Genomic DNA, 12,841 nt, shown 5'->3' with positions numbered 1-12,841 from the left:
GGCCGGCGGCCCCCGCGCGCTGCGCCCCGCCGGGCTGCCCCGCAGCCTGTCCCGCCTGCGTGAGTGTCCGGGCCGCTCCCGTATCGTGCTGGCGCTCGGGGCCACGCAGATGGCGCTCGGATGCCTCATCGTGGCCGTCAGCTTCGCCGCGCTGGCGCTCACCACCTCGGCCCGCGTCCGCCACTCCTGCCCCTTCTGGGCTGGCTTCTCGGTGAGTGCCCGCGGGCTCCTGCGGGCAGAGGGCTGCGGCCAAGTTGGGCGGGAGCGCCGAGGGGCCAAGCGCAAAGCGGTGCATTTTCAAACTCTGGGCAGTCAACTCTAGGGAGCGAGGGTAGCCGTTCCCGGAGCGTTGCTCTCCTTTTGCCAGTGCGGTGATCCCGGAGTTACTTTTCTTAGAGGACACAGCCGCCAGCGCTCGCCCTCGCCGAGCCGCAGCGGCGGGCGGGACCGCGCGGGGGTGAGAGCCGTCAGCGGGGCACCGGGGCTGGGCCGGCGGCCGGGCCCCGGGGCTTCGCGGGCAGGGGCCTGGGGTCGGGAGCTCGGCCTCGCCGGCTCGGTGCGGCTTTTAACCAGCCGGCCGCCCGCGTCCTAGGCAGGGAGGTGGAGTGCGAACCGCGGGCGGTCGCCCTGGGTTCGGGATCTGCGTCTCCGCGTGCATGTCGCCCTTGCAGCGGCCGTGTCTGGGAGCAGGGGCGCATCCAGTCAGATTACTGGCCAGTCCGGGCAGCGGGCATTAGCCGGCCCAGCTCCCCTGCCCCATGGTCACTCGCCGACTTGCCGTCGGGCGCTTGGCGTTTCCCGCGTTCGCCCGAACGGCGTGCTCTGTGGGCAGCGGGACTGGGCCGGCGACCAGCGTTCGGCATGGGGGCAAGGGAGGCGTGTTCTCTAGACCACGAAGATGACCGATTTTCAGCTGTTGACCCCCAAATTAGAGAAACAATGAGTAACAAACCTCCATAAGAGAAAGCCATGTATTAAAGCCACTATTAAAGAAAATGATTGTCCCCAAGAGTTAATATGTGGCATTTTATAGCATTTTGAAGAATGGACATGTGGAAATGGGAAAATATATGCAGAGTCGATAAAGAGAGACACTTAGGAGAACTCTTGACATCTGTATCTATATTTGGTTTATGGTGCTGATGTACATCTTATAGGCTTAAACTGTAAATTCAGTATGTTTCAATTCCATCTGCAGAAATTTAAATCAAGCCTTTATAGTTAATGTTTGCTAGCTATTTGTTCTAGATTTTTGAAGTTAAAAATTCTGTCCAGTTTTGCTTTTGTGCGTGTGTGTGTGATGGCCTTTGTTCTCTAAGTCCATTATGAGGCTTTTAAAAGGAGATCTTAGCCAAACTGACTCTAGACCACCCTGAGTTACAGGTGTGGTCATTCATCCTAATGGGGGTATTTATTTTCAAAGCTTATTTCAGAGCAAAGGTGGGCCTTGGAGAGCTGATTAGGAACAACAGAATGTGTGGTCACAGCTCAGAGTGTTCAAATGAAAGAGAGGAGAATGCAGGCAGGAACAGGGAGCCATGATTCAAATGCTCCACTATATTTAATCTTCACACATCTGTTGCTCAATTTTTAGCATTATTTAATATGCATTGTTTTCATGTCATCTGTCTTGTGAATACTGAGGTTTATGTCTGCTGGAACCAGCTTACAGGTGGCAGACTGGTACATGAGCTTCACTTCCTGACACCTCCCTGGATACAGCCCTGGTGGCGCAGTAGTTAAGTGTTTAGCTGCTCACCAAAAGGTTGACGGTTCAAATCCACCAGCTGCTCCTTGGAAACCGAATGGGGCAGTTCTACTCTGTCCTATAGGGTCGCTATGAGTTGGAATCGACTCGATGGCAATGGGTTTGGTTTTTTTTGGTTTATGGCATTGGTGGTTCGAACTCACCAGCCACTCTGCAGGAGAAAAGACCTGGCAATCTGCTCCTGTAAAGATTACAGCCTAGGAAACCCTATGGGGCAGTCCTACTCTGTCCTATTGGGTCCCTATGAGTTGGAATCAACTTGATGACAACAACAACATGGCATTGGTGCTCCTAAGAACATGGAAAGAGAGCTGCATTTTAACAATAAATACTAATTGGGCATTCACTACATTTTAGTGTAAGGAGTTAAGTAAATATTTGGAACAATAATCCAGTTTGGATTTCCAACTTTATTCCTTTCAACAACTGTTAACCTGTTAGTCCTGACTTCCCATGATTCAGAGTAATTCCACAAGTGTTTATTGAGCACTTGCTGTATGCAGACAGTCTTCTAGGCTCTGGGGAAGCAACAAAGAACACAACCAAATCTGTTTTCATTTTAGTGATTTTAAGGTCACTTCTGCCCCGGGTCGATCTCCCATCTCTCCAGCCTCCCACCATTTCATCCATTTTTCTCGTGAGTTCATTTTCTTTCCTCAAACAGTCTGCCACAGGTACCTTTAAAATTCCTTCAGTACAGCATATACCTTTTCTCATTTTCTCACACTTTACAGAAATGGTGTGTGGTTTCATTTATGTTGGAACAGGTTTGCAGGTTAGCATGGCTGTGAGTGGAGAACACTGGCCCCTTGCTGTATGCCTGCCCTCTGGTACTGTGAATCTGTGAAACGACTTTGCAGTGATGTTCTTCACTTAAGAATGACTAGGGTGGTTTGCAAGGAGCCCTGGTTGCGCAATGGTTAAGTGCTTGGCTGCGAACTGAAAGGTCGGTGGTTTGAACCCACCAGCTGCTCTGTGGGAGAAAAGACCTGGCAATCTGCTCCCATAAGGATTTCAGCCTAGGAAACCCTGTGGGGCAGTTCTACTCTATCCTTGAGGGTCATTATGAGTCAGAATTGACTTGATGTCACACAACAACAGATGATTTGCTTTATACTGAAATCCGCTCTGTGAGGCCTAGGGCCACACAATGGTTCCACTGTATCTTCTAAAGTGAGACATGTGTGCTGTTTAGCAATCCCTGGTCTTCCAGGCCTTCTCTACGGTTTGTACAGGGTGAAGAACCATTGTAAAGACAACTGTGTTGTATTTAAGGAAAAATAATACCTAAGGATAACAGCTCATTTATTGAGTGCCTACTGCATGCCACATGTTAAGCATGTTGCCCGCCCTGTGGACTGTGTGTCCCGTGCAGTTTTCTTGTGCAGTTCCCTCCGCTTGAATCTGGACTGGGCCTCTGACTTGCTTTAGCCAGTAGAATAGAGTACAATTGATGCTGTCTCAGTTCTGGCCTAACCCTTGAGAAGTCTTGGCAGCTTCTGCTGAGTAAACTTAGGTGAAGAGGGGGTAAGCGACTTGCCCAAGGTCACTCAGGTAAGAAGTGCCAGTGTCAGGTTTGAACTCAGCCACTCTGACATGGGGGTCGTGCTCCTAACCACTAGACTTGACTGCCTGCAGAGCAGAGGTGGAAGGGGAGGGAATAAAGCATGGTGGTAAGGGGGTCAGCCTTGGCAACACTTTCTGTTTCTTAGGAAAAGCACAAACCATGGGTGGGAAGGTAAAGATACAAGAGAGGTTGGAAGGGGGAGAGGAGGGAAGTTGAGGTTTAAGGTTGGGAGGGAGGACCTTGGCAAAGTTGGAGACAGTTGAGGAGGTGGCAGGTCAGGGAGGAGGGAACAGATGCTGTGATGAACGCAGAGCTGGCCAGTTCCCGGCCTTTGAGGACCCCACCTTCAGATGGTGTTCCTGCCCTGGGGACCGTGCCATCCAGCGAGTTAGGAGGTGGATTGGTTCCCTGGGGATGAGTGTCCTGCTCATGTTGAGAGGTGATGATCTGCATCAACAGTTGAGAAGAGTAACAGAGCTAGGTGAGATCTTGAGTAGTTACCCTTTAATAGCGTCGCTTCATTATTTTCTTTGAAATTATACTAATGCCCAGGATATCAGACAAACAAGTACATTGTGAATTACATATGCTGATACAGACGTAGTCATTGGACGCTCACTGACTGAGTGTACTTTTTTCCTTTAAAAGTAATTCCATTGGATTTTTTTCATACTCTGAAAGCCATATGTGCTTGTTGCAATAGCTGAATACAAGGAAGTATATAAAAATGAAATGATAGCCAGTGCCTCCTTCTACCCCATTTACCCATAGGTAACCACCACCTATCTGTCAGTTTGTTATACTGTGGTGGCTTGCATATTGCTATGATGCTGAAAGTTGTGCCACCAGTATTTCCAATAACAGCAGGGTCACCATGGTGGACAGGTTTCAGTGGAGCTTCTAGACTAAGACAGACCTGGCAATCTGCTACTGAAAATTAGCCAATGAAAGCCCTATGGATCACAACAGAACACTGTCCTGCATAGTTGGAAGGCACTCAAAGTACACAGTGGTTACAGCAATGGATTCTAGCATACTGAACATTGTGAAGATGGCGCAGGACAGGGCAGTGTTTTATTCTTTTGTACATGGGATTACCGTGAGTTGGAGGTGACTCCACAACAACTAACAAAAACCAGTAAGACCAGCATTGTTTAATGTTATCCTTCCACATTTTCCTCTACAATCACAACAATTTATTAGAATTTATATATATGTGGAATATATTTCTTCGTTTTTTTAAAAAAATTACAATGATGGGATTATACCACATATATTACTCTGTGACTTCTTTTTTCATTTAATGTGTAATAAATATTCCCAGACATAACCCATTATTTTTAATGGCAATGTACTAGTTCATAGTATGGAGTATTACAGTTTATTCAGGTGTTCCCCTACAAGCATTCTGGTTTATCGGTTCTACACCTCTACAAACAGTGCTGCTTATCTAGCCTTAAATGCTAACCACCAGCAGTATATTCAGTAGTGAAAGACTGAGAGCCTTCCCCTTGAGAATGAGGAACAAGACAAGGATACCCACTATCACCACTTCTATTCAATATTGAACTGGAAGTCCTAGCCAGAGCAGTAAGGCTAGAAAAAGCTTCACTGGAAAGAAGTGAAGCTATCTCTGTTTGCAGATGATATGATCCTATATATAGAAAATACCAAAGAATACACAAGAAAGCTGCTGGAACCAGTAGAAGAATTCAGCCAATATACGGGGTACTAGATTAACACAAAAATCAGCTGGGTTTCAACTTCAACAGCTCAACAAAAAAAGTAAGACAATCCAGTTATAAAATGGGAAAAGGACAGACATGTCACCAGAGAGGACATTGAGGCAGCCAACAAACACATTAAAAGATGCTTATGATCATTAGTCATTAGAGAGACGCAAATCAAAACCACAATGAGAGTCCATTTTACCCCTACAAAAATGGCACTGATTAAAAGAAAGAAAGAAAGAAAATAAGTGCTGGTGAGGATGTGGGGAGAGTGGAACCCTTATCCACTGCTGGTGGGATTGTAAAATGGTACAGTCGCTGTCTTAGTTATCTACTGCTGCTATAACGGAAATACCACAGGTGGATGGCTTCAACAAACAGAAGTTTATTCTCTCACAGTCTAGTAGGCTAGAAGTCTGAATTCAAGGCATCAGCTCCAGGAGAAGACTTTTCTCTGTCCGCTCTGGAGGAAGGTCCTTTGTCATCGGTCTTCCCCAGGTCTAGGAGCTTCTCTGTGCAGGAACCCCTGGGTCCAAAGGACACGCCCTGCTCCTAGCCCTGCTTTCTTGCTGGTATGCAGTCCCCCTGTCTCTCTGCCGACTTCTCTCTTTTATATCTCAAAAGAGATTGACTTAAGACACAACCTAATCCTGTAGTTGGAGTCCTGCCTCATTAATACAACTGCCACTAATCCCACCTCATTAACATCATACAGGTAGGATTTACAGCACATAGGAAGATCACATCAGATGATGTCTTAGGCTGGGTTCTCTAGAGAAGCAAAACCAGTAAAGCGTATAAATATATATACAGAGAGATTTGTATCAAGGAAATAGCTCACGCAATTGTAGAGGCTAAAACGTCCCAAGTTCACAGATCAGGGTAGAGGCCTCTCCCAGTTCACGTAGCCGCAGAAGCTGGTGAACCCAAGGTCGGCAGGTCGGAGGGGGGCTCCCGCTCACAGGCTGTGAAGGTCAGTGAATTCCAAGATCAGCAGACAAGACTGCGAGGTTTCTCCTGATTCAGGTCGCTGCAGGGGCTGGCGAACCCAAGGTCGGCAGGTCGGAGAACCAAACTCTTGCTTGCAGGCTGAGAAGTTCGACGAATTCTGAAATCAGCAGGTAAGCTGCTACCTCAAATCCCACAAACCGGAAGTGAGACAACAAGAGGCAGCTGCTGGGTCTGGAACAAGCCAAAAACCTTGGCAAGGCGAGCAGGCTGAAGGTAAATGGCGGAAGGCAGAGAGAGGAAACTGAGAGGGTGGTGAGCTGCCACAGGCCCCGCCTCCGCCAGTACCGCTCAGCATATTCCATCATGGGGGTGATCACAACATTACACAACTACTAAAACACTGGGAATAATGGTCTAGCCAAGTTGACATACAGTCTTAACCATCACAGATGACAGAATGGTGGACAGTCACACAGTATTGGGAATTACGGACTAGCCAAGTTGACACATTTTTTGGGGGACACAATTCAATCCATAACAATCACTATGGAAAATGGTATGGCACTTCCTCAAAAAGCTAGAAGTAGAAATACCTTATGATTCAGCAGTTCCACTCCTAGGTATATACCCTAGAGATCTAATAAAAGAGACATGGACAGACATATGCCCACCTGTGTTCGCTGTGGCACTATTCACAATAGCAAAAAGATGGAAACAGCCTAAGTGCCCATCAGTGGATGAATGGATAAACAAAATGTGGTACATACACACAATGGAATACTACGTAGCCATAAAGAGTAATGGTGAGTCCTTGAAATATAATGTGGATGAATCTAGAGGACATTATGCTGAGTGAAATAAGTCAATCACAAAAGGACAAAAATTGTATGATTGCACTTTTATAAGAAGACAAGTATAGACATATACATACAGAAACCAACACTCATTGGTTGTTACCAGGGATAGGTGGGAGGGGGTAGAGAGGGAAGCACTCTCAACATAGTAAATACTTGTCATTTCTGGTAATGGGAAAGGTAGGATTGAATGTGGGTGAAGTGCACATAGCCTGAACCAGGTAAATGATGTCACTGAGAAGTGTACAAGAAAAAAGGATGTTTTTGGTAAAGGATATGACAAATACAATTTTGCAGTCACACCCACAACAACCAAAAAAATGTGTTGTTGCACAGATATGTTTATAGATGTATATCTGTATGGGTATGAAAATGTGTGTACAGTTAGATGTATCTATAGGATATGTACATACAGGTATGTGTGTGCATGCATGTATATCTGTATATATAATAAACCACATAGGGGACACAGTTACAGGTACTTCTTAGACATAACCAAACACCTTGTGGGATTGGTTTTCTGGGTTTGAAGGCTTAGGACCTTAGTTTCATGACTTGTGTTTTTTAGGTATATAGCCCAGTAGTGACTCCAGTGATGGAGTCAGGTATGGTAGATGAACTATGTAGAAATAAAATACCTAGGAATAGGCCTAACCAGGGATGTAAAGGACTTATACAATGAAAACATTGTTGCCATAGACTAAAATAGATCTAAATAAATCTGTATTCATAGATTGGAAGATTTAATTTTGTGAAAATGTCAATACGACCCAGAGCACACTGTAAGTGGATTTTATAAATTGCTTTTAAAATTTTGATTTCCAGTTATTCATTGCCAGTATATAGAAATACAGTTGATTTCTTTGTGTGTGTGTGTTGACCTTGTATCTTGTAACCTTGCTAAATTCACTTATATGTTCTAGGAGGTGTGTGTGTTGTGGATTCCCTGGGAGTTTCTACACAGACAAACATCATGTATGAGTACAAAATCGAAACCCACCGCTGTCGAGTTGATTCCAACTCATAGGGACCCTATAGGATAGAGTAGAAATGTCCCATAGGGTTTCCAAGGCAGTAAATCTTTATGAAAGCAGACTGCCACATCTTTTGCTGTGGAGTGGCTGGTGCCACCAGGGCCCTTTCAGTCTTTTCCCATTAAATATAATGTTAGCTGTAGGTTTTTTTTTTTTTTTTTTTTTTAAATCATATTGAGGAAGTTCCTTTCTCTTGTTTGTTGAGAGTTTTTGTCATGCATGGATGTTGAGTTTTGTCAGATACTTTTTCTGCATCAATTAAAATGGTCATATGTATCATACGTTTTGTTTCTGTTTCAGACTGTTAGTATAGTGGATTACATTGATTGATTTTTAAAATATCAAACCATGCATTGTCAAGTTAATCCACTTGGTCTTTTTTTTTTTTTGGATTTGATTTGAAAATATTTTGCTGAGGATTTTGCATCTGTGCTCATGGAGGATATCAGTCTGTAGTTTTCTTTTCTTGTGCTGTTTTTGTCTGGTTCTTGTATCAGGATAATACTGGCCTCATTAAATTAGTTGGGACGTGTTTATTTTTTTTCCTGAAAGAGAGTATATAGAATCAGTGCTATTTTTTCTTTAAATATTTGGTAGAATTTGCTACGGGAAGCATGTGGGCCTGTGGGTTTCTTTTTCAGAAGGGTTTAAACTACAAATCAATTTCTTTAATAGTTAGAGGACTATTTAGGTTACTTTGTTAGCTATCTAGTGCTGCTATAACAGAAATACCACAAGTGGGTGGCTTTAACAGATTTATTTTCTCACAGTTGAGGAGGGTAGAAGTCTGAATTCAGAACACCAGCCCTAGGGGAAGGCTTTCTCTCTCGGCTCTGGGGAAAGGTCCTTGTTTCTTTTCAGCTTCTGTTTTTTGGTTCCTTAAAGATCTCATGTGGTGTGGCACTATCTCCCCGCATTTGTGCTTTCTTGCTGCTTGCTCCTTTTGCTCTTTTATATCTCAAATGAGATTGATTTAAGACGCATCTTACACTAATACTGCCTCATTAACGTGACAGAGAAAACCCTATTCCCAAATGGGATTATAACCACAAGTGGTAGGATTTGCAACACGTATTTTTGGGGACACATTCAATCCATAGTAGTTATCTATTTCATCTTGGAAATTTGATAGTTTGTAGTTTTCAAGGGATTCATTCTTTTGAGTTGTTGAATTATTGTATAGCGTTATACTCTTAATTATGTAGAGTCTGTAGTGGCAAATCCTGCTTTCATTCCTGATGTTGATAATTTGCTACTGAGTAATGTTTTTCCTCTCACTTTATTCTTTTTCAAAATTGTTTTGGTTCTTACAGTTCCTTTACCTTTCCAAATAAATTTTGGAATCCACTTGTTTCTGTTTGTAAAAAAATCCTACTGAGATTTATATTGAAATTTATTTATTTTTTGTTTGGCGGTCTTGCCAGAAGTTTATAAATTTTACTAATTTTTTTACAGAACAAGCTTTTTGTTTCATTTATATTCTCTATTTTCTTTTTTTAATTTCATTGATTTCTAATCCTGTCTTTAGTTTTTTTTTCCCTCTACCTTCTCCTTGCTCTGTGTTTGTTTTGCTCCTCTTAATTTCTTACTTTAGAAGCTTAAATCATTTATTTGAGACTTTTTTCTTTTCTAATGTGATTTTTTTTTAATGCTGTAAACATCCCTCTAAGCACTGTTTTGGCTGCATCCTGCAAATTTTGATAAATTATATTTTTGTTTTTATTTTCATTTAGTTTAAAGCATTTTCTAATTTCCCTGGAGACTTTTTCTTTGACCCATATATCATTTAATTGTAAATGTTTGGATATGTTCCTCTTATGTTACTGTTATTGATTTCTAGTGTATTTCCTTTATGAGTTAGAATTGACTCGATGGCAATACATTTGATTTTTTATGGTTTTCCATTGTGATTAGAGGACATGTTTCCTGTGATTTGAATTTTGAAAATAGTTATTTGTTTTGTGACCCAGAGTAGGGTGTATCCTGGTGAATGTTTTATATGTAAATGTAAAGAATGTATTATACTTTTTTTTTGGATGGGGTGTTCTATAAATGTCATTAACATTTAGTTGGTTGATGGTTGTTTTAGTTATCTAGTGCTGCTGTAACAGAAATACCACAAATGAATGGCTTTAACAAACAGAAATTTATTCTCTCACAATCTAGGAGGTTAGAAATCTGAATTCAGGGCGCCAGCTTGAGGGGAACGCATTCCTCTCTCTGTCAGTTCTAGGGGAAGGGCCTTGTCATCAATCTTCCCCTGGTCTAGGAGCTTCAGGCCCAGGGACTCTGGGTCCAAAGGATGCACTCCGCTTCAGCTTCTTCTTGCTTGGTGGTAATGAGGTACCTCGCCTCACTGCTCACTTCTCTCTTTTATATCTCAAAAGAGATTGACTCAAGATACACCCTAATCCTGTAGATTGTGTCCTGCCTCATTAACATAACTGCCTCTAATCCTGCCTCATTAACATCATAGAGGTTAGGATTTACAACACATAGGAAAATTATATCAGATCACAAAATGGAGGACAACAACACAATACTGGGAAACGTGGTCTAACCAAGTTGACTCACATTTCTGGGGGACACAGTTCAATCCATAACAATGGCATTGTTCACTTCATCTATATCTTTGATGATTTTCTATTAGTTCTGTTACTGAGAGAAATTTTAAAGTGTCTTACTATAATTCTGAATTTTTGCTCCATTTATTTTGATACTCTTTTGTTAGGTGCGTACACATGTACGATCGTGTGTCTTCTTTGTAAATTGACTCTTTTATCATAATGTAATGTCACTTTTTATGCCTCTTTTTTTTTTTACTGTACTTTAGATGAAGGTTTACAGAACAAATAGTTTCTCCTTAAACAGTTAGTACACATATTGTTTTATGACAATGGATAACAACCCCACAACATGTCAACACTGTCCCTTCTCAACCTTGGGTTTCCTGGTATCAGCTTTCCTGTGATCTCCTGCCTTCTAGTCCTTGTCCCTGGACTGTTGTGCCACATTAGTCTCGTTTTGTTTTATGGAGCTGTCTAATCTTTGGCTGAATGGTGAACCTCGGGAGTGACTTCATTACTGAGCTAAAAGGGTGTCCAGGGGCCATACTCTCGGGGTTTCTCCAGTCTCTGTCAGACCAGTAAGTCTGGTATTATTTTTGTGAGTTAGAATTTTGTTCTATATTTTTCTCCAGCTCTGTCCAGGACCCTCTGTTGTGGTGGTAGCCGGGTGCCATCTAGTTTTACTGTACTCAGTCTGGTGGAGGCTGTGGTAGTTGTGGTCCATTAGTCCTTTGGACTTATCTTTCCCTTCTATCTTGTTTTCTCCATTCTCTCTTGCTGACGAAGGGGTGAGACCATTGGAGTATCTTAGATGGCTGCTTACAGGCTTTTAAGACCCCAGATGCTACTTACCAAGGTAGAATGTAGAACATTTTCTTTATAAAGTGTGTTATGCCAATTGAGCTAGAAGTTCCCCGAGACCATGGTCCCCACAGCCCTCCACCCAGCAGTTCAGTCCCTCAGGGAGTTTGGATGTGTCTATGGAGCTTTTGTAACGTTTCCTTGTACAAGTTATGCTGGCTTCCTCAGTATTGTGTACTGTCTTACCTTTCACCAAAGTGACCACATATCTATTGTCTATTTAGTATTTACCCCCCACCCCTCCCATCCCTGGCAACCAACAAAGATTGTTTCTTTTTGTGTGTAAACTTTTTCATGAGTTTTTATAGTAGAGACTTCATACAATATTTGTCCTTTTGTGACTCACTTATTTCACTCAGCATAATGTCTTCCAGATTCATCCAGGTTGTGAGATGCTTCACACATTAATCGTTTTTTATCGTTGCATACTATTCAGTTGTGTGTATGTACAATAGTTTGTTTATTCATTCATCTGTTGATGGGCATCTAGGTTGTTTCCATCGTTTTGCTATTGTGAACAATGCTGCAGTGAACATGGGTGTGCATATGTCTGTTCATGTGACGGCTCTTATTTCTCTGGGATATATTCCTAGGAGTGGGATTGTTGGATCATATGGTATTTCTGTTGCTAGCTTTCTAACAAAGAACCATATCATTTTCCAAAATGGTTGTATCATTTTGTATTCCCACCAGCAGTGCATAAGAGTTCTGTTCTCTCTGCAGCCTCTCCAACATTTGTTATTTCCAGTTTTTTTGATTCGTGCCACTAATGCCGGGTTCTCGTTGTGGTTTTAATTTGCATTTCTCTAATGGCTAGTGATCGCGAGCATTTCTTCATGTGTCTGTTGGCTGCTTAAATGTCTTCTTTGGTGAAGTGTCTGTTCATTTCCTTTACCAAATTTTTAATTGGATTATTTGTCTTGTTGTAGTAGAGGTATTGGATTTTCTCTATAGAGATTAGACCCTTGTCTGACTTGTAATGTCCAAAAACTTTTTCCTAGTCTGTAGGTTCTCTTTTTACTCTTTTGGTGAAGTCTTTTGATGAGCATAAATGTGTGGTTTTTAGAAGATCCCAGTTATCTAGCTTATCTTCTGGAGTTTGTGTGTTGTTGGTTATGGTTTCTATCCTGTTAATGCTGTGTATTAGGGCCTATAGTGTTGATCCTATTTTTTCTTCCACGAACTTTATAGTTTTTGGCTTTATATTTAGGTTTTTGATCCATTTTGAATTAGTTTTTGTATACAGTGTGAGATATGGGTTCTGTTTCATTTTCTTGCAGATGGACATCCAGCTTTGCCAGCAGCATTTGGTAAAAAGACTTTTTCCCATTTGATGGACTTTGGGCCCTTGTCGAAGATCAGGTGACCATAGGTAGATATTTACATCTGGGTTCTCAATTCTGTTCCATTGGTCAATGTATCTGTCGTTGTACCAATACCAGGCTGTTTTGACTATCATAGCTGTATAGTACGTTCTGAGGTCAGGTAGTGCGAGTCCTACTTTATTCT

General features: G+C 42.4%; 1 protein-coding gene across 1 annotated transcript in view; it reads left to right on the top strand.

Annotated features, from left to right (window-relative positions):
- Nucleotide 1: 1 nt before the first annotated feature.
- The window catches only part of ENTREP2 (endosomal transmembrane epsin interactor 2), a gene marked incomplete at its 5' end in the record, with an annotated part of 641,425 nt that continues 628,585 nt past the window's right edge, over nucleotides 2-12,841 (top strand). The window contains one exon of the mRNA XM_012554457.2: nucleotides 2-211. Coding sequence (XP_012409911.2) covers nucleotides 2-211 — 210 coding nt within the window. The remainder of the gene's footprint in view (nucleotides 212-12,841) is intronic.

The sequence above is a fragment of the Trichechus manatus genome, unplaced genomic scaffold (assembly GCF_000243295.1).
Source record: "Trichechus manatus latirostris isolate Lorelei unplaced genomic scaffold, TriManLat1.0 scaffold00019, whole genome shotgun sequence".
Lineage (NCBI taxonomy): Eukaryota > Metazoa > Chordata > Mammalia > Sirenia > Trichechidae > Trichechus > Trichechus manatus.
This window is presented reverse-complemented; position numbering and strand designations above follow the sequence as displayed.